Source organism: Mastigoproctus giganteus, chromosome 13, assembly GCF_048544385.1.
Source record: "Mastigoproctus giganteus isolate SK-2022 chromosome 13, ASM4854438v1, whole genome shotgun sequence".
Taxonomy (NCBI): domain Eukaryota; kingdom Metazoa; phylum Arthropoda; class Arachnida; order Uropygi; family Thelyphonidae; genus Mastigoproctus; species Mastigoproctus giganteus.
Genome location: NC_143587.1, coordinates 18,344,092 through 18,362,303, shown reverse-complemented (window position 1 = coordinate 18,362,303; position 18,212 = coordinate 18,344,092). Strand labels below are relative to the sequence as shown.

Below are 18,212 nucleotides of genomic sequence, written 5' to 3'. Positions count from 1 at the left end.
GTGGAAAGTGATAGCCTAAATAAGTTTAAGGCTCAGCTGGACAGGTATTTCGAACGAACAGAGGGGTGAAGTGGAAGTTATTTTTTATTTATTTATTTATTTTTTTTTTTTTTGGCTGATGCTGCATAAGCTTGCTTTCTTGCATCAAACGCCTCTACTAACGCTAATTGTTCCAATTCTGCTGTAAAATTACTTTTAGATCAATCAATTTTGTGGTTGCATAAATCTATCTCAGATACATTTTCACAAATGATCCCACAGATTCTCAATCCAGGACAAGGCAGATACCGCATTTTGTTGGAGTGCTCAACATGCCATTTCTGCATAATTTACATATTATGAAATGTGGCACTGTCTTGGAACAATCCTTTGTCATTCAGGTGGTGGAAATCAAACTGTCAAAAGTAATAATACCAAAAATTTAAATTCTGTCATTTAAAATGTTGATTGCATCAAGAAACTGACATGTAAAAATACTGGCACATAAAAATGCCAAATGAGTTAAAACTATAACTAAAAATGCTTAAAAAAAAATGGTAACTGATCGAAATGCCAATCATCTAACAAGCTAAAATACCAGTTGATTGGTCTATGGTGATATTTTAAGCATAATCCAGTGGCATATTATCCTATCCTATGCATCCTATCCTTTTATGCATAAATCCAGTGGCATATCATTCTATCCTGGCACTACTGCTGCTGCTGCACCACAGCCCTGAACTCAGACAGGGACTGAACAGGAAAAGAGAAAAATGAGAAAGTTACATAAAAAATTACCATGCACCAGGGCTCAAACTCATGAAAGCACATTACTGGATAAATCCTTTGCAGAAGCCCAGGGAGTTCTGCCATCCCCATCTTTTTCCAAAAGGAACACTGTGGCTAGAAATCCTGATGATTTTCATGATGAAACCATGTATTGTAGTGGCAAATGATGAAAGAGAATAAGCTCATATAGCATCAGCCAAAAAAAAAAAAAAAAAAAACACACCTCCCATTACACCTATTCATTTCCTCCAATAATTTGTCTAGTTCTTCCTTGAATTTATTTAAACTATCAACCTCCATATAATAAACAAAATATTTTAATTATATATCTGTATATTACATAAGAACCATGATAGAGCACAATTGAATGTTTTTTACTACATTTGTATGGCACAGTTGATTTCTATGTAGACAGCTATAATTGCCTCTTCAAGGCATTAAATAGTTTTCTTAAAACTCAAAAGGTTACTTGGTAACTAGTGAGGATGTACACTGGTCTTCAAACAAAGTGCATCACCCCTAAAAATTGTAATTGTTGTCTGAATAACGTAAGTATATGGCAATATTTCTTACAGATTGCGTCAGATAAGACTGACACACGTAGGCGATGACGAAATATTGCATCAGCTGTTACTCTCAGCTATATTAGCATTAGCATTAGCAGAGGCATTTGATGCAAGAAATGCAAGCTTATGCAGCATCAGCCAAAAAAAAAAAAAGGAAAAAAAAAACCCACTTCCACTTCACCCCTCTGTTCGTTCAAAATACCTGTCCAGCTGAGCATTAAACTTATTTAGGCTATCAACCTCCACCACAAGGGATGGAAGTCTGTTCCACCAACCAACCACCCGCTGGCTAAAGGCAAATTTCCGCACGTCTATCCTACATCTGTCTTCCCTCAATTTGAATTTATGTGTCATGTGTTAATTTGTGTCATGTGTTAATTTGTAAGTATCCCATGCATTTTTCTTCTCTGCCATATGCCTCATTAGTTCATCTGACATCCATTTTGGCCTAAACCTTGAACAATATTTCTTAGTTGGTATGTAAAGCCTAGTAGCTTCCAAGATAAGTTCTTTGAATGCTTCCCATTTTGAATTTGCTGTTGGTAACATCATCAGTTGGTCCCACTGTATAGAATTTAAATACTGTCTCAGTCCATCGTAGTCGCCTTTACGGAAGCAATAACCCTTCCCTTTACCCCTAATGGTAGTTACCTCTTTGAGTAAATCCCACTTCAGCACACTGTGATCACTGCCACCTAGTGGTTCATTTATCTGCAGATTCTTAATGCATGAAGAATCACTGCTGATAATCAAATCATGAGTATTATTCCCTCTAGTTGCCTCCCGAACATGCTGATGTAGAAAACAATCATCCAATAAATCCACAAAAGCCCTGCTAGTGCGTGAGTAACCAGCCCCCAAATTCCAATCAATATCTGGGAAATTAAAATCTCCCATTATAAGACTCTCTGATTTACTGGCCCACTCTATTTCTCTGTACATTTCCTTATTATACTCATCAGAGTCATTAGGCCTATAGCACACTCCTACTCTCAATTTTGATCTCCCAATGCTTATGTCACACCAAACTGACTCAACACTGCACTGTCCAGCGATGTCGACTGGCTTCACTTCCTTGGTTTTAATGTGTTTCTTAACTAATAGCATAACCCCTCCCCCCTTCCTATCCTGTCTATCCTTTCTGTAGACGTTGTACTCCCCAAATTGCAGTTCTGCATCCCTTATATCTGTGTGACACCACGTCTCTGATATCCCAACAATATCTGCCTTTGATGTTTTGAGCAATACCTCAAATTCATCAAATTTATTTACTAAACTGCTAGCATTGGTGTACACACAAGTATACCTGTACCTGTTTCTATTCTTAGCTACCCTAACACAACCCATGTGTTTACTTGTACCGCAATGGCTCCCAGCAGTCTCTGAAATACCATGCATCTTGTTTTTCAGGCTTCTGCTCATTCTAATAGAAGCAGTGCAAGAATCTCTTTCACCTCTGCCAGTGGCTACTGTCAATCTATTGGTCTTTGTCTCCCCCCAAGCTAGCAGTTTTCCGACCCACCTAACACTGCCTCGATAGCATCAGCAAATATTCTTGCACCCTTTCTATTTAAGTGTATCCCATCCCTGTAGAAGCAATCTCTCCTGTTAACAAGTACAGTCCAGGCTGAAAAAAATTCTACCCCTTGAGCCTTGCACAATCTTTCCAGGGCCGAATTGATCGACAAGGCTCTCATCATATACTCCCTCCTATCATGTCTGGGCAGAATTGCAGACACTTTCAAATTCAACCCTAATTCTTGGCTTTTGTTCAGCAGTGACCTGTACTTGTTAAGTAATTCAGCCGGTCTCCTACTCTTAATATTATTAGTGCCAACGTGTACAACTATATCACCTTTTGTGCCCTTAAAAGATGATATTTGCTCTACAACGTCTTCAACCTTTGCCCCTGGCAGACATACCCTGGTCCTGTTCCACCTATCTTTTTTACAAAGCATGTTCCCCGTTTCCCTGACAATAGAGTCACCAACAACTACTAGTTCCTTCGGGACCAGCGCATTCTGCCTTGGGGGTTGCCTCTGTGTCACGCGATGCCCAAGTGCAAGCTCTGGCATTGATGTGGGCAGCTGAGAGCTTGATGGGCCCCTCAATTTAGTTTCTTCGAGGGCATCCACCCTGTCCTTCAAGCTCTCATATAGGCCCACAAGAACGCAGAGTTGTTGCCTGATATCGATACACTCCTTGCATCGCGCACACACAAAGACATCCCCCATGGCAGTATCATGTCCCGTACCCGATTGCTCTGCAAACATCAAGCAAACAGTGCATTTTATAAGGCTGTGAGTCAGAGGACAACTGCCCCCTTCAGTTCTGCTCTGAGCCACAGCATTTCCATTAGCTTGAGCCTTTTGCTTTGCTGCTCTGGTCTGTCATGATTCTATTAATTTATTAATTAATTATAATTAATTATGTTATGTTATTAATTATGTTAAATATAATTAATTATATTACGTTTGTAATCTAAGTCGTTATATGTATTTATTTAAACGTACAATTTAACTGCTAACGAAGTTAGCAGTTAAATTTGTACAATTCAACTAACGCTATCGTATCACAATGGCGGGAAATTTACGAACGGTAGCGGAGTTGAAACACGTGGAAACTCTCACCGATACTTTTATGCAATTACAAGGCCGAGTAAAGAATAAATACACCAAATTAATCAGAAAATCACAAAATAATGTTATACTACTAAATTTAAATCAAAAGTTTTAGAAAAACAATAATTTCAAATCAATAAATAAGAAAAATCCACTTAGCGGCTTTGAACACGACCGTCTCTAGTAGCCTTGTCAGCAGACTCCCTATATAAGCACGTTCTGCAAGAGTTGCAGTCATTCCTTGACTGTGTCAGAATGGCAAGTTACATGCAGTTGATGCCACAAAGAAAGAGTGCTACTGTTGCTTTATGTGAGGAAAGATGTCCTTCCTGTCATATTGCTTATAGAGTGTCTTGTAATCATTCGACAGTGAGTAGATTTCTTTACAAACTCAAGAATACTGGTTCTGCTGATAGGAAAAAAAAAATGGACACAAATGAATCTCTGATAAGATTGACACACTTTGGTGATGACATAATATTGCATCTGCTGATACTTTCAGCTATACAGGGTGTATCAAAAATACACGGCATAACTTCAGGAATGAGTTCCTCATATGAAGACAATAAAAATATTTTATATCAACATAGTTCCGGATATGCTTGGTTCCCGAGTTATTAACCGGAATGTCTTATCTCTCGCAGGTGATTTCCTTCATCACAAGATACCGACAGAATCTCGTGGTTTTCCATTCCGACCATGTACTCAAATCAGGAGCAAGCGGATATGCACTTTATGCACGGTTTGGCAGATGGCAATGCTCTGGAGGCTCGTCGTTTGTACCATGAAAGGTTCCCAGAACGAAGATGTCCAGACAGGAAAACGTTTGAAGGTATCCATTGCAGCCTTTGTGAACATGGGACCTTTACACCTTGTGCTGCCAACAGAGGATGTTTTTTTTTTTTTGCTAATGGTATATAAACTTGCTTCCTCTTGCATCATTTTCTATTGCATTCTAACATAAATCTGTACCACATTCTGTTCGTGCTCCTAGTTACCAGTCCAGGAACTTTTGGATCCCAGCTTTTCAAGATGCTGATCTTTCATAATGAACTTGCGCAGATTGTTCTTTTACCTACCAGAAAAGCATAAAATGCTCTGGTTCTTTTCTCACGACCCTTCAAAGTATATGCAGTTCTCGCTTTATGAGTTGTTTGTTTTTTCAAGTATCAAGTATCAACAAAATCGAAAATATGAACATTAATTGCAAAAAAAATTAATGTTAAACATTCATAAATCCTGCATTTAAAACAAAGCACACAGCTATACAATACAGTGTACCCACTATACGATATTATTAATCCATTCCAGAGAAACTATCGTACCGTGAAAATATCGTAATGTGAACTCAATAATACATTGTTTTTTGGTAATTCGTTCCATGACCTCAGAAGTTGAAATTTTCACTATATAACTCTAAAAGGTTGTTTTTATGATGTAGCCGAGTGGTCATGAGAAAGAGTGCATAGCAAGTGTTCCTTGAGTGGACCAGGGTTCAACCCGTGACTATTAAATACAATAAATATTTGTATTGATGATTTATTGTAAACTCTACTGGCCTAGTTGTTGTGCCAGAGTATAAACAGAAAATTTAATTTTAAATTGTATTAGTTACCAATTCAAATCATTAAAATGCACTACACTTTCATCGTTATCATGTTCTGTTATTAGAACCAATTTTGAACAGCTTTGTGATATTTTTCTAAAGTATATTTCTGGAGGTCACGACCATAAAACAATAAAAACAATTAGCACTTTCCGGTTTGGGTTTTTCTGTTATTGCAGCAATTATAAACATGTAGTACCATGTTATTGCATTTGCAAAAATCCTGATAGCTGAAATTGTGTGGTAGTTTACGTTATTATGGTGAAATGTGTTTCCCCTTTACTGAAATCTTCAACTGTACAAAAAAAAACAAATATATTTTCAGAATCTTCTCTCCATTCTTTTTTTTTTTTTAAAGCTTTGTAAACTTGTTACTCCGTGCAAATCGTGTTAGTTGCAATTTGTGCATTCCAATAAAAAATGCTTATGCATGCTATCATGAAATTTATAAAGAAAAGAGAAGATTATCTTGAAAACAAACGCCTCTTGAAGCATTTCTGAAGAAGACGACTCCTTGTGCAACAAACCAACGAGTGCTGAGCCAATAATGAGTGATCAACGAGTATGCATTTAGTCGATGATGATGATGAAGAATAAATATTCTTTAACATTTGTAAGTCATAAATAATTTCTTTATTATTATAATTTGCTTTATTTTACAGGCTACATTTTCATTTCTTTGGTTAATCAATCATTGTTTAAACATAAACTAATTAGCTAACTAATTTCATTGTTAAGAACGCCTGTTTTTAATATTATGTCTATGGGAAATAAATTCCTGCTTTACGAATTTTCGCTTTACGAGCGCGCACTAAGAACGAATTAACTCGTAATGTCAGGAACTACCTGTACACAGTCAAGATGACTAGAGCTCTCATGGCCATTCTCGGCCTCATGTTGTTTGACATTACAGTAATGTCAAATGGGATAATCTGTAAGAAATATCTATTCTTCTTTTCCTTGGCTTAATTACTGTTTTAAATCTTCTGATGTCAATGTTTCTCAGATTGTGTCAGTGAAGTTATTCTTATAGGAATGAAATCCTTAAAATCTCGTCCTTGATCTAAATCTTGCTTTTCCAATAAATGTGCTAAAGCTGTTCAAAATAAAAATGTTACATATTGCAATTGGCTTGCATCCAAATCAACAGGTTAATTTTCCGACTTTTTTTTTTCTATGTAAACCCCAAACACGAGAGGTATTAGAACCTATAGTACTTAGTACCATGCTTGGGTTGGAGGTTGAGAAGACGAAAGAAGATAATTGTTGTCATTGGACTTGAACTTCTGTAGACTGTAATTTTCAGGAAATACGTACGAAGGAAGGTTGTTCCAGAAAATGGCAGTTGAATGAATAAACAAGGAAGATGAAAAGTTGGTTCTGTGAGTTTGAAGTTGGACAGTAAATGGATGTTGGCTGGTGGCGGCATGTGTTCGGACTGTTTTGAAAGAGAGAGCGGGAATTATAGAAGCCAATTCAGAGGAACAGTGCCCATGGAAGTATCTGTAGAAGAAGCATGCAGCAGAAACAGTATGTCTATGAGACAGCGAGTGGAGAGACTCTGTTAGAGATGAATCATTAATTAACCTAACTGCCCTCTTCTGAATGGAATCAAGAAGCCTGAGAGAGGTTTTGGGGGCACCATCCCAGATGTGGGAACAACGTTCCATGGCAGGGCGGATTTGCGATTTATACAGAGTGAACAGCTGTTTGGAAGAGAAGTAACACCGAGAGCGAAAGAGAAAACCAAGTTTTTTAAATGCAGAGGAAGCAATATTTGTAATGTGCTTGTGCCAAGAGAGAGATTAGAAGTCAGGGTAATCCCCAAAATAGATATATCATTTTGCCTAGAAATCGGAGTGTCACTAAAGATAAGTATACTACTACTCTAAAGCTTGCAGACTACTCTAAAGCTTGTAATAATTTGAAAGCAGTGACTAATAAATCCAAACTAGATTTTAAACAGGCTAAGTGTAGAAACCTTGCTTCTTGTCCAAGAAGTTGAGTATGCTGGTCCCTTGCGAAATTTATTGCCCACAACTTTTGCCCATCTATATCCCCACCTCTGTTAAAACCTGATGGCTCTATTGCCTCCTCAGCTAAATATACAGTTGACTTACTAGCATCCTACCATTTTTCGGACTCTTGTATTGACGATCTTCATAAGCTAAATTTACTATTCTCAGTACACTCCAATCAATGCCTCCTGTTGGTCTTCCGTCAAAAGGATGTCAGAAAAAATTTTGAATAATCTTGATGCCAAGAAAGCTTTAGTCTCCAAGGGCAACACAGAACAGGAGCACAGAACCTGTGGTCCTGTTCTGTGTTGCATTTTTACGCTTTCTTATTCCGTTGATGTTTTTCCTTCTGCTTGGAAATTTGCTCAAATCCCTATTTCCTAATAAAGTAGTTCCTATAATTTTTGACCAATCCGTCCCATCCAATTATTATTCCATTGCACTTACCTCTCCTACTACTACTACTACTACCAAAGTAGTAGAGGCATGTAATGCAAAGAAAGCAAGTTTATGTAGTACCTGCCAAAAAAAAAAAAAAAAAAAAAAAAAAAAAATTTCACATATCATTCCCTCTAAAAATTTGTCCAGTTCCTCCTCGAATTTATTTAAGCTATCAACTTCCACGACAGACGGAAGTTTGTTCCAGCAATCAACTACCCACTGGCTAAAGGCAAATTTCTGCACTTCTATTCTACCACTATCTTTCCTCGATTTAATTTATGCCCCCTCAAGTTTGTAATCTGAGCAAGAGGAAGAATCCCATCAGAATTGTGCCTGCTCAACCCAGTCAAGACCTTTTACACCTCAATTAGATCACCTCACAGGTGCCTAGTCTCCAGACACTGCAATTTGCAGAACTTAAGCCTTTCTTGGTAAGAGGACCCCTTTGTTCCCCTCACCAATCTTGTTGCCCTTCTCTGTATTCACTCAAGCAAGTAATGGAGAAATTCATCAACTGCCAACTCCTAAACTATCTCAAAACCATCCATCTGATCAATAATTAATATGGACTGGTGATACACAGGCCTAAGACACCCATCATGGACAAATTTGGTGAAACTCAAGCAGTTGCTCTTAACATTTCTAAGGCTTTTGGTATTTGGCATAAAGGTCTCATAATTAAGCTTCCATCTTTTGGATTTTCAACTCTTTTTTGTAATTGGGTATCCAGGTTTTTCTTTAATCACTCACTGCAGGTGATGGTAGATGGCTGGCACTGTCTGTCTGTCTTATAACTTCTTCACAAATGCTGGTGTTCCCCATGGTTCAGTTAAAACTCTTGTGTATTAATGACCTTCTTCCACTGACTGGTAATCTTATCCATAATTTTGCAGATGACAGGACATTGCATTCCACCCTCCAGTTTGGGAAACCTTACACTGCACAAACAACTTCATCTTCTTGAAAATCCACCACCAATTCCTTAACTGCTGATCCACAGGCAATTCTCTAGTAGAGCAAAGATCACTTAGTTAATATCATTCCTTCTAAAACTCAATCCTGTCTTGTATGTCCTATTTTGCAAAAAGAATTCTTGCTGCTATGTTTATCTTGCAGGTTGCAGGTTTTGTAGAGAAGATCGCGGACAAGGTTGCACTGCACCGGGTTCGTTGGATGGTCTGAGAGTTTGTCGTCACTTCCCAGACGTCGGGTGAATCCATTTGGCCACAAAGGAGTTGCACCAATGTGCGCAGGTTCCTCTCCTTGATGATGGTTTCCCATGGTTTCAGGCCAAAATTTGCATAGAGAATGCTCTGAGAGATGGTAAAAAGGTGGCCCATCACCCTGTTTAACCATCTCAGGAGCCAGTACTCAGTCTCAAGGAATCTCTTGAGTTGAGCAGGGAAGTCCCCTGACCAAAGCAAAGATGCATAGAGCGGTACAGGGATCAAATTTCTTTGGATGTAATCCAAAAGGAACCCTCGAGGCCTAAGACCGACCAGCTCCTGTCGGATTGCCCAGAGAGCAGCAAGCATTTTCTGCCTGGCCATATTGAGGTTGTCTTTGAAGGTTAGTCTGTCATCCCACTTCATCCCCAAATCGGTGTGAAATTTAACCTTTTCAATGACGGCCCCGTTAATTTTTAGTGTAATTTCATTCTTGTCTTCCTTTTTGCGAAGGTCATCTGGGCTGCTTTCCGAGGATTTAACTTTAGCCCTAGACATCGTAGATAATCCTGAAGTTCAACCAGGACGTTCTGTGTTTCAAAGGCTACTACATCTACTTTTTCTGGATCATCTAATGTGATGAGCATCTTGAGATCGTCAGCATATGAAAGGAAGTTTGGGTGCTTCACAAGGAAGGGCTCTAAAGCAGTGGCAAAGAACCACGAGGAAAGAACTCCCCCTTGTGTGATACTGACAGAGGTCATGATGGTGCTCTCCAATGTATGGTTATATTTGATAATAATTTTCCTGTTGTTAAGAAGTTGGTTTAGAATAGCAAGTAGATTTCCTTCGATTCTGAAGTAATATTTCAAAATTTTCACCAACTCCCTTGTGTAAAATGTGTCAAAAGCTGCTTGTATATCCAGGAATACAATTTCGAATTGTTTCTTATCATTTAGGGCTTTCTGGATTGCCCAACTAGTCATTAAGAGATTATAGGGTATGGACCATCTAGGAATAACAGTATGGAGATGCTGTGGTCATCCGTTAAAACTGTGTTCGACTAAGATGGGCTGGATCATTTTTTAAAAAACTTTTAGCAGACCGCAGGATATGGAGATTGCTCTGTAGCCTTTTAGGACATCGGTTTGTTAGTTTTCGGTACTGGTAGGGAGTGATAGGTATTTCACAGTCGGTGTGAAACCAGACTGGAGAATGCAGTTGAATATGTCATGCAAAAGGTCGATCATGTAGACACTGCAAATTTTAGAATAAAGAGCGGAAATCCATCAGAACCAACTGTAGGTTTGTTGGGTAGGCTGTTAATTGCTTTCATTATCATATCTCGTGAGATCGTAACATGCAAAAGTGAGGTCCTGGCTGTATCGGTTATAGCCGCTACAGGGAGGGGAGGACGTTGATCCAGATCAGGGTGGAAGGTTGACTGTACCCACTGTTTGAAGGATTCTTCATCCAATACCACCTGACGTCGATGTGTAGTAGCAATGCATTTAGAATGCCTGAGTCTTCTTTGAATATACTGAAGTTGGGCCCTCCTCCTTACGTGCAGGAAATTCACTCTTTGTTTGGTGTAATTGATGTGGTCTTGCGGGGATCCAGACCTTTTCCAAGTTCTGTAGGCTTTTTGTTTTAGACTGAAAGCATGGTTTGCTTCAAGGCAGAACCATCGCTTGGTTTTTGAGGAGATTTTAGATGCCTTCGACGTGCCAATGAGAGCTAAGTGTTTCAATTAATTAGAAAGAGCATTTATTGCTTCGTCCACAGGCTTGGAGTAGAGGTTGTTCCAATTGAATGCTGTAGGTTCAGTAAGGATAACATTTGGCTTGATCAGGTCAGTTGAGAATGTAGTTACACTACGCACTGGGTCTGCGGACTTGCTCACTGAGACTCATGATGCAGGTGCCTGTGCAGATTCAAAACCTATTGGAAGGTGGTCCGACTTGAACTTTGAATTATAGGGAATGATTTGAATTTTCTCGAAATTGTGAAAGACGCTGTCAAGGACCTGATTACCCCTGGTTGGTGGAGTCCCGAGGTAAGCATGGTATCTTCCATGTCTTGCGTTGCCTCCTTGAATCTTGACAAAGACACGTTAAAATCCCCTAAAATGGTTGTTTTGGATATCTGGGAGAAGATTGGAAGATAACCATGCAAAAAGGTCTTCTCTGATTGATGGAGTGTGTCCTGGAGGAGATACACAAGGCCAATTTGGATCCTTTTTCCATTCTTGCTGAAAATTGCAATGACTGCTTCGTAGTATGGCGTTTTACTGCTGTGAATATAGCTGCCTAAAGCATTATGAATATGGAATATCAGTCAAAACCCTGAAATAATTTAGTTATAGTGAAATTTTTGTTAAAACAGTATTTCTTGTTATGGAATTTTACTTTATATGCTGGATTTAGCTTTCATGCAACAGATATCCAGGCTGAAGCTTGCAACGAAGGAGTCGATAATATACCAACAATATGAAAATGATATTTTACTTAGAGTTCATAGTACCATTCACTAATAGGAAGAAAACTGTTTAAAAATATTCAAGGCGAGATATGCTATAAGCATTTAAATCAGTTTTTCCCAAGCTAACAGCAACTGCTCTTTAAGTATGCATGTAAAGCTTCTTTAAACTCCAAGTGTGACAAGTGACAAAAGTTTGGGAACCACTAAATTAAAGCAGTGAAATATGTGTAGAACTGTAACAGTTCTATACATCTCATAATTTAGATTTTCAATGCATGGCCACAGCTGGACTACAAAAACCTATCATTTAAATTCTGAATAGGTTTCACTAAAATAAAGGCTCACAACATAATAACACCAAAGGGAAGCATCCTAATAAACTTTGATATGAATTAGATTATCTGTATTTGATCAGGATGGTCCTAATTCCCATCTGCCAGTGTTTTCAAATTCGGCACTTATTGTCTGCTTCCAGCTTTCTGTTATGTAATTCCCTGCTACGGGCGCCTCTGTAGCCAGGTGGGAAGGAGCAGCAGTGCGTAGCACACGCTTCTTGATTAGACCGGGGTTTGAGTCCGTCACCACCAAATACGGAGGATGCGGAAAGGTCAGGGAATAACCACCGCATATTCCCGGAGCAATATGGCCTTAGTTGCTAATGCTCCTAAAAACCAAATAACAACAACAACATCCCTGCTACGTGGATGAACATTTAAATTCAAAGTAGAATGTATGCTATATTCTACTTGTATACCCAATGTATAAATTTTTATTCTAATTAGGTAAGGTTTATTTTACTTTTTTTTTAAGATTAAAGGGGATTGTTCATTTTACTCATGTTAAAGCCCTAAATTTAACTTAGTTATAATAAATTATGATATAAGTATCCACAGTTAACCTAAATTTAACTACTTACTTCTGACAATCTTCTTGCAGACTGGCTAATCTTGTTTTACATTTCTCACTTTCTATCATCATTTCCTGTAATCTTGCTTCTGCTTCTGACCTAAGCATTTTTTCTTTTTCTAGCTCTTTCTTTAGCCCTTCTCTCTGAAAAAAAAAAATTAAATATCAAAACATTTTTCATCATATTCTTTTCAAATATTTTTATTATAGCTTAATTTTTTGTTTCATTTTTAGCACTTAAGGGTTCAAGCTGTGTAAGCATTTTATTAATTTATAATTTATAACACAATAACACAAAATGATTTCTCAATCTTTTAATCATCCACAAATGAAATAAAACATAAAATAAATTAGTTAGACTTACTGAGAAGTGGTTCAATATTTTGAAATCCATAAACCATATTATACAGAATTTTATGAGATCATTTCTATTTTATTTTTTAAATCAGGTGATAACAATAAAGGATTACAATTTGTGAAAGGGCTTAAAACACAGCACACTAAGTGTGTGAAGAATTCATAATACCAATCCACTGACAATAGGATATTAAAATGGTCCTCATATTAACAAAAATACCACAAATGCTTTACGTTACATAAATGTTCAGAATAGCAATCATTCCCAAAAATTCATCAAAACAGTATCTGAAACATAAAATATAAACCTCTGTAATCAGTTCATGACAGTACCTGAAAGTGAAATAACACATTACGGATAAAAAAAAAAAAAAAAAAAAGTAAAAAATGGATACTGCAAAGTAATGTATTTACTTTTTTTCGTCCCAACTTCGGTTCATATGACCATTACATTTTCCTAGCTTTGCAAGCCCCATCCAATAATTCAGCCTTCTCAATCTATCACATTAGACTCAACAACTGATTGATTACTCACTGGATTAAATCAAACTTTTTGATCTGCATAAACCCACTCTCCAATATCAAATATTGGAAGAGTTGGTCAATCCAATATAAAATAATTCCACCTTTAACACAAATTAAATTTTTAGGATTAGGATTAGTAGTGGCAAATGATGCAAGAAAGCAAGCATATAGAGCATCAGCCAAAAGAAAAAAAAAAAAAAAAAAAATTACCCACTTCACTCATCCATCCCCCTCCAAAAATTTGTCTAGTTCTTCCTTGAATTTATTCAAACTTCCACAACAACAGATGGAAGTTTTTTCCAACAATCAACCATTTGCTGGCTGAATGCAACCTTTACACATCATCCTACAACCATCTTTCCTCAATTTGAAGTTGCCCTCTCATGCATGCATGTAGTCTAACAAGAAGAAGAAGAAGAATGCCATCAATAATGAGCTTACACAATCCATTCAAAGCTTTAAACACCTCAATCAGATTTCCTTGTACCTAGTCTCCAAATGCTGCAATAGGCAGAACTGAAGCCTTTCTTGGTAAATTAGATTACATTGGGATTCTAAACTTCTTTTCTCAGTACCATTCTAACAGCCTTTTGGTAAAGTCCAACCTGGCATGTAATCATAATCTGAATAATAGTGAGGTTACACCTCAGAAATCAAAATATGGAAATACTACACAGAAACACTTTGCCATTTATATTAGCATTAGCATATGATGCAAGAAAGCAAGTTTATGTATCATCAGCCAAATAAACCACCACCCCCATTTCACCCCTCTGTTTGTTTCAAATACCTGTCCAGCTTAGCCTTAAATTTATTTAGGCTATCAACTTCCACAACAATGGATGGAAGTCTGTTCCACCAACCAACCACCCGCTGGCTAAAGGCAAACTTCCGCATATCTATCCTACATCTGTATTTCCTCAATTTGCATTTATGCCCTCTCAGGTGATTATTCTGAGTAAGAGGAAGAATCCCATCAGCATTGAGCATGCTCAAACCATTCAAGGCTTTATACATCTCAATCAGATAACCTCGCAGGTGCCTAATCTCCAGACACTGTAATTTGCAAAACTTAAGCCTTTCTTCGTAAGAGCAACCCTTTCTTCTGTTCACTAATCTTGTTGCCCTTCTCCGTACTCGTTCCAACAGCTCTACATCCTTCTTAAAATGAGGCCTCCAGACCTGTATACAGTACTCAAGGTGTGGCCTGACCATTGCCTTATACAAGGGGATAATCACCTCCTTATCCCTGCTAGAAAAATTCCTATATATCATTGACAAGACACCATGAACTACTCTTGCAGACCAGCTGTACTGCTCAGAACACTTCATATCTGCCTACACAATTACCCCCAGGTCCTTTTCATTCTCTACCACTGTCAGTGTAGTACCACAGAGTTGATACATTACTCTGGGGTTACTGCTTCCCATTTTACATTTGTCAATGTTAAACTTCATTTGCCACCTCTCAGCCCATAAGCTGAACTTTTCTAGACCCTGTTGCAGCAGCATACTGTCATTAGTGTCCTTAACAACCCTGCCAACCTTTGTATTGTCTGCAAACTTGCACATTAAGCTTGAGATACCATCATCAATATCATTTATAAATAAAAAAAATAACAATGGACCCAGCACTGAATCCTGAGGGACTCCAATAATAACATTAGTGCAGTCCCTCTAATGTTATTAGTGGAACTAATAACATTAGAGGATAACTAGCAGGGATAACTAATAACAATTTGCAACTACATTCACACATGAGGAGTTATTAAGGTTTGAAAATGCCACAAGGTTATCAAATTGTAACAGGGTGCTTAATGATTTTGTAATAACTGAGAACAAAGTGGAGGAGAAATTATTATTATTATTATTATTATTAGCTATATGGTGCAAGGAAGCCCGAGGCTTATGCTGCACCAACAAAAAAAACATTCCTGAGTTACCCTGGAAGACAGAGGGAGAGAGAGAGAGAGAGAGAGAGAGAGAGTCAAAAGGGAATCACCAAGAAAGTGAAGAATGATGATATCCAGCTCAGGACCCTGGGTGTGCCAAGCCCATACTCACTAGATGTGAGCCCCTGAGGTTATTTGTTGAAGTTAAACATAAGAAAGGAACCTGGAGTGGATGGGATCTATCCAGTTATATTATGAGAGCATCCTTGGACTCAGGGGAGGTCCCCACAGACTGGAGATGTGCAAATGTGTCCCCAATTCACAAAGCGGGATTGAAGGGTGACACAAGTAATTACAGACCAGTTAGTTTAACTTCTGTTCTGAGTAAAATAATGGAGCCACTGGTTAAATAGACATTGCAGAATCATATCATCTAGACAAGACTGAAGCAATAATTCAGACACAGCATGGGTTTGTTAAGGGAAAGTCTTGTCTGACAAATTTGATTGGTTATTATGATGTGGTTACAAAGGAACTGGATGCAAAAAATAATTTTTATATCATATACTTGGATTTCAGGAAAGCGTTTTGACACTCTTGCACATGGAAGACTACTGTACAAATTGGAGCAGAATGGTATCAAGGGTAAGTTAATACAATGGATAAAAGGATGGCTAAGTGGGAGAAGACAGAGGGTGGTAATCAATGGGTGCTGCTCTTTGTGGTGACTCCGTAGCCAGGTGGGAAGGAGCAGCAGTGCGTAGCACACGCTTCTTGATTAGACCGGGGTTCGAGCCTGTCACCACCAAATACGGAGGATGCGGAAAGGTTAGGGAATGACCACCGCATATCCCGGAGCAATATGGCCTTAGTTGCTAATGCTCCTAAAAACCAAATAACAAACAAACATAACAAGCTGCTCTTTGTGGACTAATGTTATTAGTGGAGTCCCATAGGGTTCGGTGTTGGGTCCACTGTTGTTTTGTATATTTATCAATGATACTGATGAAGGTATATCAGGCTTAGTATCGAAGTTTGCAGATGATACAAAGGTTAGCAGGGTTGTTAATGACAGATATGGCAGGTTATCAAATTGTAATAGGGCGCTTAATGATTTTGTAATAACTGAGAGCAAAGTGGAGGAGAAACTGTTGAAGTTAAACATAACTGAAACAGGATCTAGAAAATTTGGGCAGATGGGCTGAGAAGTGGCAACTGAAGTTTAATATTGAAAAATGCAAAGTTCTGCATATGGGTAGAAGTAACCCCAGAGAAACGTACCAACTGTGTGGTACTACACTTAAGGTGGTAGAAAATGAAAAAGACCTGGGAGTAATTGTGCGATCAGATAGAAAGTTTTCTGAGCAATGCAGACAGGCTGCCAGGGCAGATCATGGGGTATTGTCAATGATATACAGGAATTTTGCTAGCAGAGAAAAGGAGGTGATTGTCCCTCTGTATAAGGCAATGGTCAGGCCACAACTTGAGTACTGCATGCTGGTCTGGAGGCCTCATTTTAGGAAGGATGTAGATTTGCTTGAGCGTGTACAGAGAAGGGCAAAAAGATTGGTGAGGGGAATGAAGGGATCCTCTTACCAGGAGAGGTTTAAGTTCTGCAAATTGCAGCAGCTGGAGACTAGGCACCTGCGAAGTGATCTGATTGAGGTGTATAAGGACTTGAATGCATCCCATCCCATCAGAACTCTGCACGCTGAATTCTGATGTGATTCTTCCAATTGTTTAGATTATAAACCAAACAGGCATAAATTGAAATTGAGGAAGGACAGATGTAGAATAGATGTGTGGAAATTTGCCTTTAGCCAGTGGGTGGTTAATTGCTGGAACAAACTTCCATCTGTCATTGTGGAAATTGATAGATTAAATAAATTTAAGGAGGAACTGGACAAACATTTAGAGAGGACTGTTTTGTAATTTTTTTTTTTTTTTTTGGCTGATGCTGCATAAGCTCATACACTTGCTTTCTTGCATCACATGCCACTACTACTACTATTAGTCCACGATGAGCAGTGTCCATTGATTACCACTCTCTGTCTTCTCCCACTCAACCATCCCTTTATCCATAGCAGCAATTTGCCTCCAATGCCACACTGCTCAAATCTGTGCAGCAGTCTTCCATGTGCAACAGTATCAAAAGCCTTTCTAAGATCCAAATATATGATATCAAAGTTATTCCCTGCATCCAGTTCCTTTGTGACCACATCATAGTATCCAATCAAATTGGTCAGGCAAGACTTTCCCTTAACAAAACCACACTGTGTCCGGGCTATAACTGAAGTCTTGTCTAGATGATCCTGCAGTGCTTCTTTAACCAGTGCCTCCGTTAATTTTCTTGGAACAGAAGTTAAACTAACTAGTCTGTAATTACTCGTGTCACCCTTTGATCCTCTTTTGTGAATTGGGGTCACATTTGCACATCTCCAGTCCATGGGTACCTCCCCCAAGTCAAAAAAGCTCTCATAATTATGACTACAGGTTTGCTTACTTCCTTACTTCCTCCTTTAAAATAACTGGATAGATCCCATCCACCCCGGGTGCATTTTTATGTTTATCTTCAACAATTTCTCCTCCACTTTACACTCAGTTAATACAAAGTCATCTAGCTCACTGCCAGAGTTTAATTCACCTCTGGCATTCCCCTCCCTGAATAACTCCTCATGTGTGAATGTAGATGCAAAATACTCATTTAGTTTGTTAGCCACTTGAGCAGAATCATCAACAGTTGAACCATCAATATCCAATAGATCAATCTGATTCATCCCTTTCCTTCTAGAGTTTACATAGGTAAAGAACTCTTTGCATCCTTTGCCAAAGATTTCTCATAATCTGGCCTTGCTTGCCTAATCT

At 38.3% G+C, this 18,212-nt stretch overlaps 1 protein-coding gene across 9 annotated transcripts in view; it reads right to left on the bottom strand.

Annotated features, from left to right (window-relative positions):
- Positions 1-18,212, bottom strand: part of LOC150075824 (uncharacterized) — a 376,562-nt gene that overhangs the window by 129,938 nt on the left and 228,412 nt on the right. For all 9 annotated transcript variants that reach the window (XM_090387480.1, XM_090387477.1, XM_090387479.1 and 6 more), the window contains one exon: positions 12,584-12,717. In XM_090387480.1, the coding sequence (XP_090243606.1) occupies positions 12,584-12,717 (134 nt within the window). The remainder of the gene's footprint in view (positions 1-12,583; positions 12,718-18,212) is intronic.